Source organism: Capra hircus, chromosome 3 (genome assembly GCF_001704415.2).
Source record: "Capra hircus breed San Clemente chromosome 3, ASM170441v1, whole genome shotgun sequence".
In the NCBI taxonomy this organism is placed as follows: Eukaryota; Metazoa; Chordata; class Mammalia; order Artiodactyla; family Bovidae; genus Capra; species Capra hircus.
Window position 1 is genome coordinate 95,464,515 of NC_030810.1, and position 18,039 is coordinate 95,482,553.

Here is an 18,039-nt window from a genome sequence, read left to right on the forward strand (position 1 = left end):
ACTGTAACTCCTGAGCCCACAACTCCTGCGCACAGTAGACCTCATCCTCTGCAAACAAGAGAAGCCACTGCAATGAGAAGCCCATGCACTGCTACTAGAGAGTAGGCCCCACTCCCTGCAACTAGAGAACACCCACAGGCAGCAGTGAAGACTCAGCACAGCTGAGAACAAATAAAACAAAAAACTAAGTCAGGTCCCTACTCGCATGGAGTTTACATTCTAGTGAGAAGAAGGAAGACATAAAGCAAAGAAACATATTCTTGCAAGAGCAGTTGTTGTAAGAAAGCAAAATAAGGTGAAGTGGTAGAAAGCACTTTTTGTTGTTGTGGGCCTTCTTTAGAAGTGGTCAGAGAAAGCCTACCTCAGGAGCACTGTGTTCTCTGGGGACTGAATGATGGAGTATCCAACAGGCAGACATGTGGGAGCAAAATTTTCCAGGAAGGGAAGTTAGAGTGAAAACACTAAGGTGGAATTAGCATATGTAAGGAAAAACTAGAAGGTCTATGACCAATGGTATGAGTGTTTGTGTGGTGGGGGGCAGGAAATGACAGAAGCAGCCCAGAACCATATTTTTAGTATCTTTATGGATCAGCATAAGGAATTTTGATTTTACTCAGAATGTTTTCAGAAACCAGACTTTAATCTTTTCAATCGTAAGGACAATGATAAAACAAATCCATATCTACACACACCCTTGCGTTATCAATTATAAAAAGAAAACTCCAATAGCTGCCAGAATGAAAAAATAGATTACTTATAAAGGAAAATATTCATTGGATGGGCTGATGCTGAATCTGAAGCTCCAATACTTTGGCCACCTGATGTGAAGAACTGACTCACTGGAAATGACTCTGATGATGGGAAAGATCGAAGGCAGGAGGAGAAAGGGACAACTGAGGATGAGATGGTTGGAGGGCGTCACTGACTCAATGGACATGAGTTTGAGCAAACTCAGGAAGATAGTGATGGACAGAGAAGCCTGGTATGGTATAGTTCATGAGGTTGCAAAGAGTCAGACACGACTTAGCAACTGAACAACAAAAATGAAGGGAAAAGTATCCAGTTGATGTCAGACTTCTTATCAGCAACTTGAGAAGGAAGACCACAACAGAGCAATGCTATGAAAATACTTTTCCACGTAGACTGATAAGATTCAAAAGCAGTTTCTGTCACTTACTGCTTGGACAAGTTACTTAATCTTTTTTATGCCTCAGTTTCCTTATCTGCAAAATGGGAATAAAAATGGTTCCTGCTCCCTAGGGTTGTTCCAAGAATTAAATGAGCTAATAACACTCAAATGCATATATAGCACTCATAAGAATTGACCATGTGTACTAGGTCATACAGGAAGTCTGGGAAATTAAAAAAAATTTTTTTTTAACATCCAGATCATGTTTACTGACCATAATGGAATAAAATTAGAAATGGACAACAACCAGTGGAAATTAAAAGACTTAGAACTGAGTACACTGAATGCATTATGATGTGTCCAAGAAATACTCAAAATGCATAGGCTTAAGTAAAGTGAAATAGAAAGTAAACCAAGTGAACTTTCAATTAAAATGAATTGCTAAATAAACCAAAGAAAGTAGGAAGAAGGGAATAATAAAGATAAATGAAGAAATTTGTAAAGTAAAAAGGAGTGGATCAATGAAAAAAATGCTGGTTTTTTGAAAAGACCAACAATCGATAAACCATTGACATCTATGATCAAGAAAAGAGGGCACTAATAAGTAACACTGGTCATAGGGAAGGGACATAACTGATACAGAGAGAATTTCTAAATGTATATTAGTGAATAAAGGGCTTCTAGGATATTGAAAACACAAATAAAATGGACATTTATTTTAAAAGATGAATGACTAAAATTGGCCTCAAAAATAGAAAAATCTGATTAAATCTACAAGAGTAAAAGAAACTTTAAATGCAGTTGAAGACCATTAACCACCCCGTCCACCTGCCCAATTCCTTTCCCTTTCATTAAAATGACACCTGATAGTATTTAAACGTATGTCTACCAAAACTTCAGGGCATGTTATATAAATGGTTCCAGAGCACAGCAAAGGAAAGAGGATTGAAGCTCATAAGAAAATTTTAGCTGTATCTAAAGTGTCCTGATCTTTGTAAAGGAGAATGCATTCAGGTATTATGAGCCTATTTTTAAAATAGTTTTTTGAAAAAGAAAGGGAGATGAAGTACCTGACGACAGGTCGCCCACCTGGGAAGAAAGCTCCAGGATCTATCCACCTACCTGTTCCAGCATACAATGCAGTATCAAGGGCACAGAAATGAATTCTTCTGGGATTGGGTTCAGCAAATCATTGTAGTATCTCATGTCTACTTCATTTGTGATGACGGAAGCCACTGTAAAAGATGCAAAATATTGTTGTTCAGTTAAAATGTGCTGTCCATTTCTTCCATCCACAGATTCAAACTCTGATCATGCCCTGATGAACCAGGAGCTAGGGGTGGAGAGAGATGTGTAAACAACCTGGAGGACAATCATCCCCTAAAGCGCCAGCTCCCGACACTGATTTCCCTAAAGCGCCAGCTCCTGACACTGATTCACAGCTGTTCCATACATGCCTGGTGGTGGTGGTAGCAGTGTTGCTGGAGGAGGAGCTGGAATCTGTGGCTCTTCATATGGTTGTGTTTTCTTCTTTCCAGGGATTGCAACAACAGGTTGTGGAGGCTAAAAGAACAATTAAAAAGGAACAATTGAAACATCCAGTTGAGAGATGCTTTCATCCAATGCTGGTATGATGGGATTTCGACGGGATTCTGAGGTTGTATGATTCTGTTCACATCACAAAATCATTTGCTAATATGAGGGTCAAATAAGCAAATTTGGTCCCCAGAAGGAAAGAAGTTAACGGGTATGGAGATTTCTCAGTTTTTTCCTAATAGAACCCAATAAGCAATGGAATTCCAGTTGAGCTATTTTAAATCCTAAAAGATGATGCTGTGAAAGTGTTGCACTCAATATGCCAACAAATTTGGAAAACTCAGCAGTGGCCACACGACTGGAAAAGGTCAGTTTTCATTCCAATCCCAAAGAAAGGCAATGCCAAAGAATGCTCAAACTACCGCACAATTGCACTCATCTCACATGCTAGTAAAGTAATGCTCAAAATTCTCCAAGCCAGGCTTCAACAATACATCAACCATGATATTCCAGATGTCCAAGCTGGTTTTAGAAAAGGCAGGGGAACCAGAGATCAAATTGCCAATATCTGCTGGATCATGGAAAAAGCAAGAGAGTTCCAGAAAAAAATCTATTTCTGCTTTATTGACTATGCCAAAGCCTTTGACTGTGTGGATCACAGTAAACTGTGGAAAATTCTGAAAGAGATGGGAATACCAGATCACCTGACTTGCCTCCTGAGAAATCTGTATGCAGGTCAGGAAGCAACAGTTAGAACTGGACATGGAACAACAGACTGGTTCCAAATAGGGAAAGGAGTACATCAAGGCTGTATATTGTCACTCTGCTTATTTAACTTCTATGCAGAGTACATCATGAGAAAGGCTGGGCTAGATGAAGCACAAGCTAGAATCAAGATTCCCAGAAGAAATATCAATAACCTCAGATATGCAGATGACACCACCCTTATGGCAGAAAGGGAAGAACTAAAGAGCCTCTTGATTAAAGAGGCTTCAAGCTCAACATTCAGAAAACTAAGATCATGGTATCCGGTCCTATCACTTTATGGCAAATAGAAATAGTGACAGACTTTATTTTTTTTTGACTCCAAAAATCACTCAAGATGGAGACTGCAACCATGAAATTAAAAGACACTTGCTCCTTGGAAGGAAAGTTATGACTAACCTAGATAGCATGTTAAAAAGCAAGGACATTACTTTGCCAGCAAAAGTCTGTCTAGTCAAGGCTATGGTTTTTCCAGTAGTTATGTATGTGAGAATTGGACTATAAAGAAAGCTGAGTGCCACAGAATTGATGCTTTTGAACTGTGGTGTTGGAGAAGACTCTTGAGCATCCCTTGGACTGCAAGGAGATCCAACCAGTCCTCCTAAAGGAAATCAGTCCTGAATATTCATTGGAAGGACTGATGTTGAAGCTGAAACTCTAATACTTTGGCCATACGATGTGAAGAGCTGACTCATTTGAAAAGACTCTGGTGCTGGGAAAGATTGAAAGCAGAAGTAGAAGGGGACGACAGAGGATGAGATGGTTGGATGGCATCACCAACTCAATGGACATGACTTTGAGTAAACTCTGGGAGTTGGTGATGGACAGGGTGGCCTGGCGTGCTGCAGTCCATGGGGTCACACAGAGTCGGACACGACTAAGAGACTGAACTGAAGTAATTACCAGGAAAGGGATGGGAAGATGGGGCACCAAGAGTCAAGAAGATTTTCTTCCCTAGGGTGATTCAGAATCATGCCATTCTCCCTCTGAGAATCCTTGAATGGTTCCCATTGCTTTCAGGTTAAAACCCAAACTCTTGAGCTCAGCACCCAAGAACATCCTGGCTTCCACCTTTCCAGCTTTTGTTGCTGTTCTCCACTCTGTACGTATGGCCTGGAAGCACTGCCCCACCCTGTGGGGTGGTTCTGGCCATAATACTTCTTTGTTTTGACCTCCTTGTCTTTGTAACGTCTATTCCCCTTTCTTGAGAGTACCACCCTGTCCCTCTCCCCAACCAGGCTTTACCCAGGCAATTCATCCTCAGCCTTCAGCCCATCACTTACTCTGCCTGGTAAGGCCTTCTTGATTCCTGTCTCTCTAACCTCCTTTGCTCAGGAGCAGGCTAGGTGCCATATTTATAGCTCCTCCTGCAACCTCGGCTGACCATCCTCCCAGCACTCCTCATGCTAAATTGAAACCACCTTGAACTTGATTGCCGTTCCCTTTAAAGCTTAATCTCAGTGAGGAGGACAGGGGATGGATCTTGTTCATTACTGTATTGCCAGCACCTGGTACAGTGCCAGCACAGAGTAGGTGTTAAATAACAATGGTTGGGCTTCCCAGGTGATGCTAGTGGTAAAGAACCTGCCTGCCAAGGCAGGAGATGCGGGTTCGACCCCTGGGTCAGGGTAATCCCCAAGATTACCCACTCCAGTAATCTTGCCTGGAGAATCCCATGGGAAGAGGAGCCTGGCAGGCTACAGTCCATGGGGTCTCAGAATCGGACACCACTGAAGCGACTTAGCATGCACATAAACATGGTGATTAAGTTATCAATAGCCCTTCTGGTTCCAGATGTTATTTATTGCACCATGGCTGAAAAGTAGGTTCTATCATGCCCTCTGTGGAATGATAGTTGGAAGGTAGTTGGGGAGCTTCATTAAGTCCCTACCATATGGGTATCTTTAATACTGTGCCTGGGGTCCTTGATCCCACCCTCACCTGTTAAACAGCAGCAGGCAGAGTCCCGTTGCTACCAACATTTGTGATTTTTTTCTTCATATGTTTTATAAATGTGAAAATTAAGTTGTTTAATGAATCGTTCGGCCCACTGAAGACACTCCAGCATGTGCCTACCTCAGGAATCAACGTCACTTCAAAGACAGACTTCTCACTAACCACCTGTGGGACGTTAATAAGCCGCATGCTTTCCAAATAGTGCTGGTGCTGCCTTTTCCAATCCAGGGTGTCGTACATCAGACAGGCAACATTTTCAAAAATTTCGGTGCCCAATCCCAGCTACGGGTGAGAATTAACAACAATTAGTTCTTGGCTTCATATTATTGGAATCAGAGGTATGGTTTGTATCTCCCTTAGAGCCAAACCTATGATTTTCACAGGGAAGCCCTTCCCCAGCTGGACCCCAAACCACTGAACCCTTCTGGCCCTTCCTGTTCACCACAATGCAGACTGTTCCCTTTGGAGGGCCTCTGGCTGCCTAATATTGTTTAAGAGTCTGATTAATGCTTCAACAAGGTAGAAAATGCCATATTCGTTCACTTCAGCAGACAGGCCTATTTTCTAGGTATCTCCGTTCCCGAAGCAACTCATGAGATAGGTAATTTCCACATCCTCAGCCCAAGGCAAGCTGGAGCAGAGCTCTTGCTCGGCCATGCAAGAATTGCAATGGAAATCTCCCACACTCCCCACAAAAGCACACTGCAGTGTGTGCCATCAGGATTTCTTCCTCTCCTCACCTGTGCTACCTTTAGGGAGAAAACCCTAAGAGATCCTGATAGACCAGTATACTACTATGATACCTACAAGTTTTATGATCTGGCAAGCAGGTCATAGATCAGATATCTCTATTACCTTGGCTTTCATTTCCAGACGTGGAAAAGCACAGTTATCATTAAGTCTGCTTGAAAGCAAAGGAGGATTAGATAGGCTCCTCCTGTTTCCAAGCTGAAATGCTAAAGTAGAGGGAGAAAGCTCCTAGTGGGGCCAGTGACTCAGCCTGGCAGGAGTCCAGAGACAAGCCAGCTTTGCACATCCTTACAGCACACCTCTTAGTCTGGCTTCATGGGTCCCCTCCAGGGCTGAGAATTCCTCAGTAAAACTTCAACCTAATATTCTCTGCCCATATTCTGGCACAGAAACATATTTTTGTGTGCTTGTATTTATAAGAAATAGAGTAAAAGCTTCTGGTCAATTATCCCTTAGATTAACTAGCTAATTTCTTTTTAAATCAAACAGCAAATCACATGCTAAAAGCCAGAAAATTATTTCAGCAACGCAGGGCTTAACTTGAGATGTTGCAGATGTCGTTCATAGGCAGTTAGCACTTCTTGATGGGCATTTATTTGATGTAAAGCTTTCGTTACCTGGGTTCAGCAGAAATACAGCCTGCTTGTTTGCAGCCAAAGGTACTAATGCTTTCCTTCTTCCAGAGAGAAAGACGACTACTTGGCTGGCTCCTGGCTTGGATGTGAGGCCATCATCAACTTACAGATAGAGCTGAGAGTATAATACCATCTATCTACAGTATGTATGTAGGCTACTTGTATTAGAAATAGGTTTATTACTTTTATATTTTTCAAGTGATCCTAAGTTTACAATTAATTTTGATTTTCAGTATTAAACCCAAAGGCCTTGTCTTCTGAAACCCAACTCTATTACTGAACTGCTTTTAAGGCTTTCTTTGTCCATCATTATTTGTGCTGGGTTGCTCACTCACAAACTGGACCTTGTAAAGGCATGCCTTGGCTCTAAAAGTCTGCTGCTGCAGTTGGACCCAGATTACAGCTCTGGCATGAAGCTGATGCTCAATAAATACTTGCAAAGTGGCTGAAAGAAGATTGGTATGTCTGTTCAGGCAGCACAGTTGATTGATCTCATTTCCTCATTTATCTTCCTCATTCACCTTCCTCATTTACCTCATAGCCCAACTAGAGACTCTAGACCTTAATCTTCTAGTTCTGAAGTTCGGAGTATATGTGCATAAGGTACATATGTGCGTAAGTGTGTTAGTCTCTTAGTCGTGTCCAACTCTTTGCTACCCCATGAACTGTAGCCTGCCAAGCTCCTCTGTCCATGGAATTCTCCAGGCCAGAATACTGGAGTCTGTAGCCATTCCTTTTCTTCAGGGGATCTTCCTGAACCAGGGATTGAACCTGGGTCTCCTGCATTGCAGGCAGATTCTTTACCATCTGAGCCACCAGTAAAGTCCCAACAGTATTTCAAACTGATATTATTTTTCCAACATGAAAGTTCTTAACTTTAATTGCCATTTAAATTCTTCCACTCTATATTTTTAAAAAGGAAAATATAGCCACATTCACTTTCTTTAAAAAATGGAATGATTAGGGACCTCCCTGACAGTCCAATGGTTAAGATTCTGCACTTCCCTGCAGCGGATACCAGTTCTATCCTGGGTTGGGAATGAATATTCCACGTGCCACATGGTGTGGCCAAAAAATAATAAAAACTGTTTTTAAAATGGAGTGATTAAAATCTAATGAACAGAAAGCTTTTAATATTGGCATAGGAAACAGGATGCTGTGAATGGTGCTGGGTCTTTTGGAGTAGCAACTGTGTGTCTTGATGTTCACATCTATGTACTGAGGATGCAATGGAATGTTTTCTACCCTGAGCTCAATGCACATCAGCTCCTCTCAGCCTCTGTCTGGCAGGACATAAGACATACAGAAGGAAGCTCTAGTTAGAGCAGGAGCAAAATGTTCTGGTTTGAGGCTGCCTTAGAAGACTCTTTGTATTGCCTCCCCTTAATTATGATTCATCTTCCCTGATGGCTCAGCAGGTAAAAAATCTTCCTGTAATGCATGAGACACAGGATATGCAAGTTTGATTCCTGGGTTAGGAAAAATCTCCTGGAGAAGGAAATGGCAACCCACTCCAGTATTCTTGCCTGGGAAATCCCATGGACAGAGGATTCAAGATCTATATGGCTGGGATCTCCTGTGCTCTATTAAATCAAAATTGCACTCAAGTTCTTTCAAAGGTATGTGGCCGAAACTTGGTCCAAATGAGAGGAGGACTATTTCCACAAAACTTAAACTTGTGGATGTGAGTTTTAAAGTTAGGATACATTTTTAAATTCTTGGAAGAAGAGCTGGTTTATCATCAAGATAGAGTAGACAGCTGCCTTTGAAATGGTGTTTCAGGATCCCAGGGCTATAGCCTTTTTCCCAAACACATCTCACATTTGCTGGGAATAATCTAGAACTCCAAGAAAATAGGATGGAGCAGTCACAGTATGACAGTACCTGGAATGCCAGTATCTCTGGGATAGAGAAACATGGTCCAACTTAACATGAATTTGTAAAGGACAGGTGGACTCTTTTCTGAGCTCAGGTTTAGGAGGTAGGGGACTGAAAGACAAAGCAGGACAGAGGAAGATGTCTAGGTGAAGGAATGGGGTGATGCAAAGCAGAGGGATTTCACAATAACCAGCTTTGCCTTCAGCCACAGATTTTCTATGTTCAGCTTTGTTTTCATGTATCTTAGTGATAGTGAAAGTCACTTAGTTGTGTCTGACTCTTTGCGACCCCATGGACTGTCAGCTGCCAGGCTTCTCTGTCCATGGAGTTCTCCAGGCCAGAATACTGGAGTGGGTAGCCATTCCCTTCTCCAGGGGATCTTCCCATCAAGGCTAGTATTTATTCTTACTACTGCCAAAGTAGATTTCCCTGATGGTTCAGTGGTAAAGAATCTGCCTGTTAATGCAGGAGACATGGGAAATGCGGGTTTGATCCCTGGGTCAGGAAGGTCCCCTGAAGAAAAAAATGGCAACCCACTTTAGTATTTTTGCATGGGAAATCCTATGGACAGAAGAGCCTGGGAGGCTACAGTGCATGGGGTTGCAAAGAGTTGGACACAGCTTAGTGCCTAAACAACAATAACAATAGCTGCCAATAGTATGAGACATAAGTGTTCTGTTTCTACATGGTAACATCCAATACATTATGTTGACAATCTTTGCCACTCAACCTGATGTATCCATCGCTACTTATTCAAATCCTGTCTGTCCTTCAAGGTTCAAATCTAGGCTTCCCTCCCCAGTGTTTTCACATAATTCAGCCAGTGCACATCCATCTCAAGGTAACAGAATCAGGGATTCTCATAGTGCGAACTGCCCATGTGGCAACCCATGCTTATGAGCAGCCTACCCTTTGGCTCAGAAACTCCAGGATTTGATGTCATTCTTTTCCTCGTAGATGGTCAGGTTTGCATTTTGTTTGTTTGGGAGCTACCCACAGTCACTGTCCACAGACACTCATCCTCCCCTTCCATCCTGTTTCTCCCAGCTTCCTTCAGGACACGATTGATGTGGTCCTTCTCCAGGACTGCTTTCAGTTCAAGTCCTTTCAATACTGACAAATATTACCCTGTAAGGGCTTCAACACTCCTGGTTCCCTGGTTGTTGGGACACGTGGTCAGCCAGAAAGAGACCTGAGAGGTCTCTTTTTTATGACAGGAATGCCTGGATATGGATATCTTTCCCAACATCTATAATGAGTAGTTGCTCAACATTCTTTTTTACAACACCCTCATATATATATAGATTTCGTTACTTTTCAGAGCATCCCAATTCTTCTTTTTCTGAATTAGTAAGAAACAGAGTGTTTCATATAACAGAGCATGCAGATGTGTGGCATCTTGAACACTGCTTCTCTGTTTCATGATTTTGGTCTTGCCTTTCTGCAAGTACCTCAATAGCAGGGGGCCAATAAATACACTCAGGAAATGCCTGCTAATTGTTGGCTTGGGGTCAAGTCATTCTATTAAGATAAACCTTGTCAGGCAAATAAATTATAAATACAATTTTGGCAATAAAAGCAAAGGCCTAGAAGAACAATGTCTTGAACTAATGCATAAAAAAGAAAGACAATGTAATTCAACAAACTGTAAAATTTAGTATTTTCATAATTTATATATATTAAGACTCTGCTGCCTAGAGCCTTAAGGTATGAAGCAAACCCACATATCACCAAATAAAATAATTACCATGCTTTATCTTTATCTACATCTTATTCCTTTGACATTAATTCATACACTAAAAGCCGAATTATCAGGCTATAGCCATTATCAGACATTCAATGTACTCATTGTCTTGAAGATAAACCAGCCTAGCACAAAACCTTCTCTATAGACAGTGATCAATAAATACCAGTGGAATGAATGGATGGGGCAAATGGAAGCACAGTGTCACATGTTCAAACTAGTCCGTCTCACTAATGCATGTACTAACCAACATCTCGCTGTCTGACCAGTCAGAAGGAAACTTGTCAGCCTTGACTGTGTATTCAAGCTGAGCGACATCAAAGAGATTTGTTTCTGGTTTCTGGTTATTCAGGATTGGTTCCAAGTACTTCCAGAAGATTTCAAGTTCTTTTATGCCATTCTCTTTCTTCAGTTTTTCAGCTTCTATTTCTAATAAGAGCAACATGTTTATACTGCAAAATGAGAGTGCTGAATTTCATCCCACTTGCCGTGCTTGTGGTGAGTCATATACATTGCCCAGTGTCTGCACAGTACCAGAAAATACAAATAAAGGTGATTTTGAGAAGTGTTTGGACCTGGACTATATAATTAAACATCAGAGGATTTTACTGCTGAAACTGTTATTAAATATGAGCTTTTCCAACCCCTTTATTTTACAGTTGAAGCCTAGAAAGATAATAATAAGGTCACACATTTGGGGAGCTAACTATGGCCAATATTTCCATCACTCCTATACTGTATCTGTAGAGGAGAAATGTTCCTGCCAAACCACTTTTCGACCATTTTAGCATTTGTTTGATGCATAACTGCAATTGATCCAGTTCTCCTTCCTACGTGGCTAAAAACACACTGGATCCATGATTTCTGCTTCAGTTAACTTTAGGCCACATTGAAATAGCTACTAGCTTCTCTGGGCATTTGTACCCTGACTGTAAAATAATGACAGTTTTCCATAAAGTTACACTTGAAAATTTGTCTGACATGTTTTATTTTATTTCCATCTATAACTAAATAGGTCCCACTATTAAGATCTTATTATTCTAAAGTCTCTCTTTCTGTGATTTTATTTTTATATATTAAATATTTTTTAATAGAAAGACTATGGAACTTATAGGTTTCTCTAGTGGCTTAGATGGTAAAGAATCTACCTGTAATGCAGGAGACCTGGATTTGATCCCTGGGTAGGGAAGATTTCCTGAAGAAGGAAATGGCTACCCACTCCAGTATTCTTGTCTGGAGAATTCCATGGGCAGAGGAGTCAGCATTTTCTCATTGGCTTCAGTAATAATTATTTAACGTTACAACTAGCCTTTGAGACAGGAGTAGCTGGATTTGAATTCTGACTTTTACTTAATAGCTGTCCCTAGACTGAAAGTCATTTCCTGTAAAATGGAAATAATAAAACATACTTCCGAGAGTTGTCATGGAAACTACATGAATCAACACACTTAAAGCCCTCAGCATTAAGTCAAGTTCCAAGGCCTATGCCCAATAAATGGTAGCTATTATTATCAGGGTTAGCTATTTCTAACCTGGAATGGCAAATTTTAAAATGTCATGTTATAGAAATTTGGATGTGGCTGTGTAAGTTACAAAGTCCTGTGCAAAAAATATTACTAATAAACAACAAAAAAGTGAAATAGCATATGGCAAAAAGAGCATGAACTTCCAGATCACAGAGGCTTATGCTGAATCCTAATTCTAGTACCCACACAGTAGAGTTTTGTTCCCTTCCCATAGAGGGAATCTGGTTCAATTCCCTTAGAGGAAGACCCTGAGGTTCAGAATAGCTGAACCGCAGTATAGGTAGGACTTCATCCTATAGCTTCCTGGTCCAATGCCCGGAATATAAGCGCCCCTTCTGATTTGTCACAATAAACCAGTAGCAAAGCCAAGTAAGAATCCAAAGTGATGACCACCCCCCAGGGCCATTTGGTGACTGTGGCTGCTGGCAGAAAAGATTCTCTACAGTTGATCCATCCAGCGCATACTTTAGGTAAAAGTTATATATCAAAATTCCTGAGAAAGGAGTTGGATAACCAACTCTATGTTCTCTGTGGCTAAGCAGGGATATAAACACAGGGTATGATTTGAATTTGCAAAATTTACAACACCTGGCTAGTGCAAGCAGCATAAACAGCAAATCAGTCTCAAAAGGATTTAATAATATATGTATCGTAGGACTATGTTTTGGACAGAGAGTTGTATTTGTTCTTTAAGGACAGTGGGTAATATTCAAGGATTCGGTAAGTTGCTTAGCAGACTGCATACCTTCTGGCTGAAGAAAACTTTCCTGCTGTTGGCTAACTGCTGCCAGGTGTGTCTGCAGAGGTTCATAATTCTCTGAAGATATTTTAATCACGCTGCTTATGGGAATGCCAAGCTCCGTCATGATCGCCAATAGCTGAGGATTGCTGAAGCCCACGACTATAAAGTAATGCTGGGCACCGTCATCTGGCTCATCATCTGTTCAAAAAATACCATAGAGAAGAGCAGCCATCATTTTAAAAGAGAACAGGTTGCACGCAGCCAGTTCAATGGCTCTATACATTATGCATGCGTTTATCATCCCCAGGGCTTGCCAAGAGCAGTGGGGTTGGCTGAAATGCAGTCCTGTTGACTGGTTTTCATTATTGCCCTTCCAGTAAGAAGGCTGTGGCCATTTTACAAAATATTAAATCACTGTTGCAAATGAGACAAAGGCATAATAGAAAGACAAACATACAGAGGGCCTGTCGTCATGGAAAATGTGTTTGGATTTTCATGGAAAAAAAAAAAGTCTAGGTTGTAATTTTTCTTGGTTCTAATCTCTTGAGCAACATCTGGCTTTACTCCTGAATTACGAGTAGCTGAAGCTTCGTGATATTTTATGAGTAGAGGTGTTTACAGGAGAGGGAAATATTGAATATGAACATACTCCCTACCAAAGCATTCTGTGTATTTATGTCAATAGGTGTGGATGCAGAGTATGGGTTATGTAGCAACAATATTATTTATTGCATTCAATTTTAAAATATATATTGTGCACATTCCTAAAATTTTTCTCCTTGATTTTATCCTGGCTACATTGTTCTATTAGTGTTAGAACACGAATTTATATTAGAACGTTAGATTCTGAGGGGTGAGAAAAATTGTCATATTTGATACCAATACTAGATGGTACATGAAAACATTACATCTCACAATGGTTCATTAAGATCAACTTAAAAACAGAGCAACAGATGCACAAACTTTTGATTTTCAAGTAGTGATTTTGCTTCAGTTACTAAAACAAATCAGTATTGCTATAGCCCATGAAATCCATAATATAATTGCTCCTAAGTAAGTAGGTTTAGAGCAGAGATTATGGGAGTCAAATTGGTAAAGAATGGGAAGACCTGCCATCTCATTTAAATGCAATGTGCATAACAACAGTAGCTCCATTTAGATTCATGGGAAAGGAGCAATAACTCATAACTGTCTAAGTTGAATAGTTTTTAGGTAGACAATCTAAATGACAGAAAATTCTCGTTGCTCTATATAGGACAAACAGTCGGAGAAGTTGAGGTTAGGAAGCTACATGCTCTACATGAATCACAAATTAACTGGTCTGATTTCATTGGTATTGTGTTTCATTTGTGACAATAATTACTTTTGCTTTGCCTTACAAGTGTCTCTGACTTTCTCAAAATGTTTCCAAACAGACAGTAAGCTGCTTGGTAGCACAACTGGCTTGTGACTTCATCTTTTATTTGCACTGTGAAAATATGCCTATAGCAAGACACATGCTAAAAAATACTGGCTGAAAACATAAATGAATTGCAAGTAGAAATATTTTTCTACCAAGGTGTCATGGGGAGCATGGGATTTATGGTTTTAAAAAAGGGGAAAGCCTGGGGAAGATTAAGCATAGTGCTTGGAATGATTTCTCAAGTTCATAGGTCATAGGGCAAGAAGCGAAAGCAGCATCTCACTGACCAATGTATTGTTTGATGTCATCCTCTTCCCCCCTCCTCACTAACTGGGTGGTCTTTTTCACGGCAGTGTTTGCCTCTGTCTGGTCCTTTCCCTTTCCTTTGGCAGCCTTGGCAGATGGGGACTTCTTCTCCTTGGGAGATTTTGCTTTCACTTTATCCTTTTCTATCTTAAATCTGTCTTCTATGACCTGGAAAGACAGAATACTTTCCATTAAACCATACAGTGAGCAGCCAATGGATTTCCTACTATCAGGTAAATTAATGTTTTATTTCATGCAATCACTCCTTTACTCATTTATTCATTCTTCAGGCCAGGAGAGTGGAGATTTCAGGTTGAGTCTAAGCTGTGAGAAAGTACATCAATTCACCAAGAAGGGTGGATGCTAAGAGACTGTCATACACACATCCCTCTTGAAGGGAATTCATCTTAAAGGAACCAAGCTTGACCTAACAACCAACCAACTGAGAAGGTTGGTGGTGGATCCTTAATACATTGTGATGGCAGGGACTTAGGTTTATCATGTTGTCTAAGCTGGCGGGGGCGGGGGTGGTCTCTATTTTTGTCTTACAGACATGTGGGGTTGCTAACAAAACAAAAATTTTAAATAAAAAGGGAAACAGAAAGAATGCTTCTCCCGCCCCCCCCGCCCCAGAATCTCCATGATAGTTTTCCCAGGTTTAAGAAGTGTGTCAACCACTTTTAACTGTTAAAGGACTCTTTGGGGAACTGAGCACTAACAAACTATTTTTGGTATAGTGCCACTTAAAAAATGTGTAGATGGGATCAATGGTTGCTATCGGATATGTTCAAAGAGATTAACACAACACTTCGGTTGGCAATGCTAATTCTTTATACACTGCTCTGGGGCATGCTGAGATTGTCACATACCAACTAAAGACCTATTTTTTTTTAAACCATTTTTCTTTCCAAACAATTGCCAAAACCTCTGTACATTATTTCATAATGTAATTACAACTTTCTCATGTGTTATAAATACAAATAGACTGAGTTCACTGAAATGATGTGGTAGTATTGGATAATATAGAAGACCCAGAATATGTTTATGTTATTTACTTTCCCCATGTTCAACAAAATAGGACACAAATATAACTAAAACTACTGTAGCAACATTGCTCTGTTTTCCTGAGTTCTTAAGAGCAAATTTGAAGAACTCTGTTCTAAGACAGTAGAGATAAGGAAAAGAGAAGATATATTGCTTTGGGATCCAGCTAACAAATCTTGGCACAGGAGGGGAAAGGGGTGTTTGCCTCCTCCACATGGCTTCTGGATGTTGATGGTTCCAGAGAACCTGGTTTAGCTTTAGCACCCGGAGGATGTGACAGAGATGCCCATGGACTCTCCACACATGCTTAGCACCTGTGGTGCTCAGTTCAGTTCAGTTAAGTCACTCAGTCATGTCCAACTCTTTGCGACCCCATGGACTGCAGCATGCCAGGCCTCCCTGTCCATCACAAACTCCCGGAGTTTATTCAAACTCACGTCCATTGAGTCAGTGATGCCATCCAACTATCTCATCCTCTGTTGTCCCCTTCTCCTCCTACATTTAATAATTCCCAGCATCAGGGTCTTTTCAGATGAGTCAGTTGTTCGCATTAGGTGGCCAAAGTATGGGAGTTTCAGCTTCAGCATCAGTCCTTCCAATGAATATTCAGGACTGATTTCCTTTAGGATGGACTGGTTGGATCTCCTTGCAGTCCAAGGGACTCTCAAGAGTCTTTTTCAACACCACAGTTCAAAAGCATCAATTCTTCGGTGCTCAGCTTTCTTTATAGCCAACTCTCACATCCATACATGACCACAGGAAAAACCATAGCCTTGACTAGACAGACCTTTGCTGGCAAAGTAATGTCTTTGCTTTTTAATATGCTGTCTAGGTTGGTCATAACTTTCCTTCCAAGGAGCAAGCATCTTGTAATTTCATGGCTGCAGTCAACATCTGCAGTAATTTTGGAGCCTGAGAAAATAAAGTCTGACACTGTTTCCACTGTTTCCCCATCTATTTGCCATGAAGTGATGGGACCAGTTGCCATGATTTTAGTTTTCTGAATGTTGAGCTTTAAGCCAACTTTTTTACTCTCTTCTTTCACTTTCATCAAGAGGCTTTTTAGCTCCTCTTCACTTTCTGCCATAAGGGTGGTGTCATCTGCATATCTGAGGTTATTGATATTTCTCCCGGCAATCTTGATTCCAGCTTGTGCTTCTTCCAGCCCAGCGTTTCTCATGAGGTACTCTGCATATAAGTTAAATAAGCAGGGTGACAATATACAGCCTGACGTACTCCTTTACCTATTTGGAACCAGTGGTGCTAGTGGTGAGAAACTCAACCTCCCCACCACCTGCTCCTCGGCACAGGGAAATGTCCGTGGAGGCTGTAGATGTCACTAATAGCCTTGGGTAAGGCAGCAAGGAAAGCACAAGAGAAAGTACAGAGGTACGAAAAGCCTCTGCATTTCCCTCTGCACCAGATACAAGGTGTTCCATAAAATATGGCTGGGCTCTGTTCCCTTGAGTTTCCACTCTACTGGGGAAAAAGAGGGAAAAAAGCACATGAACAGAGAGATGTTCATGCATTTTATGAAGAATAAAACCTGATGTAGTAATAGACACACAGTTCACCACTCTCTAGTAAGCTAGTGCTGGAAGGCCTTTGAGGAAATGGCATTTGAATGAGGACCTGAAGGATGAGGAGTCATCCATGTGAGAAGCGGGGAAAAAGTGAATTGTGTATGCAAAGGCCCTGAGTCATAAGGACATGAATGTGCTCAAAGGCTTGGAAAGAAGTGAGTATAGCAGGAGGAGAGTGGGCAAGGGAGAGAGCAGCCAGAATAAGGAGAGGGAAGCAAGGCACAGGTCAGGCCATCCAGGGTTCTGGAGTAGGGGAGTCACATATTTACATGTTATTAAAAATGCAATGGTAAAGACCATAATGGTTTTAAATGGAGGCTTACTGTGAAGTTGCCACATAGGAACACAGGAGACCAGTACGTAAATTCTAGAAATAGTCCAGATAATACTTAATGGTAATTCAGATTAAGGTGTTGGGAGAGTGGAGAAAAGAGGATGATTTAAGATCTGTTGTGAAAGTTGAAATTACAGGGTGAAAGATGCGAGACGAGGCGTGAAGGAGGAGGCAACAACAAAGATAACACCTTGGATTTAATTTGAGTAACAGGGTGGTTGATGGTGCCACTCACAGAGACAGAGGTGTTGGGATGGGAAATTGCTTTTAGTTAAGGTGGGTAGACTATTCAGAATGATCTTGTTAAATCTGAGATGCTCCTGAGATGACAAGGAAACAGTTGAATACAATTGTTCTCTTCCCAGAAGAAAAAAGATTTGACTAGAGTTACAAGTTTGGGTGTGGGTAACATAGAGATAGTAGTTAACGGCATGGGAAGAGATAAGACTCTTGGGGAAAGAGTTCTCAAGAAATATGAGAAGTGAAGCTGGGGTCATGCGGCAACTCCAATACTTATCAGTTGGGTATAGGAGGATGTTGGCAAAAGATAGAAATGACTTAAAAAGTGGGAAAAAGTACAGAGTGTGCAGCTAGAGAACCAAGGAGCCGAAAGGTATGGGTGGTTATAGGTGACATCATGGGAGCAGCCTTGGTGGGGTGTGGAGGCAATGAATAGGGAGGCAGGAATAGTAGGGTGACCGCTTGCGTG

The 18,039-nt window shown here is 41.1% G+C and overlaps 1 protein-coding gene across 1 annotated transcript in view; it reads right to left on the bottom strand.

Annotated features, from left to right (window-relative positions):
- Positions 1–18,039, bottom strand: part of SPAG17 (sperm associated antigen 17) — a 242,972-nt gene that overhangs the window by 152,135 nt on the left and 72,798 nt on the right. Inside the window, exons 5-10 of the mRNA XM_018046513.1 lie at positions 14,351–14,537; positions 12,665–12,859; positions 10,641–10,822; positions 5,507–5,668; positions 2,583–2,692; positions 2,252–2,414 (exon numbers count right to left, since the gene is read on the bottom strand). Coding sequence (XP_017902002.1) covers positions 2,252–2,414; positions 2,583–2,692; positions 5,507–5,668; positions 10,641–10,822; positions 12,665–12,859; positions 14,351–14,537 — 999 coding nt within the window. The remainder of the gene's footprint in view (positions 1–2,251; positions 2,415–2,582; positions 2,693–5,506; positions 5,669–10,640; positions 10,823–12,664; positions 12,860–14,350; positions 14,538–18,039) is intronic.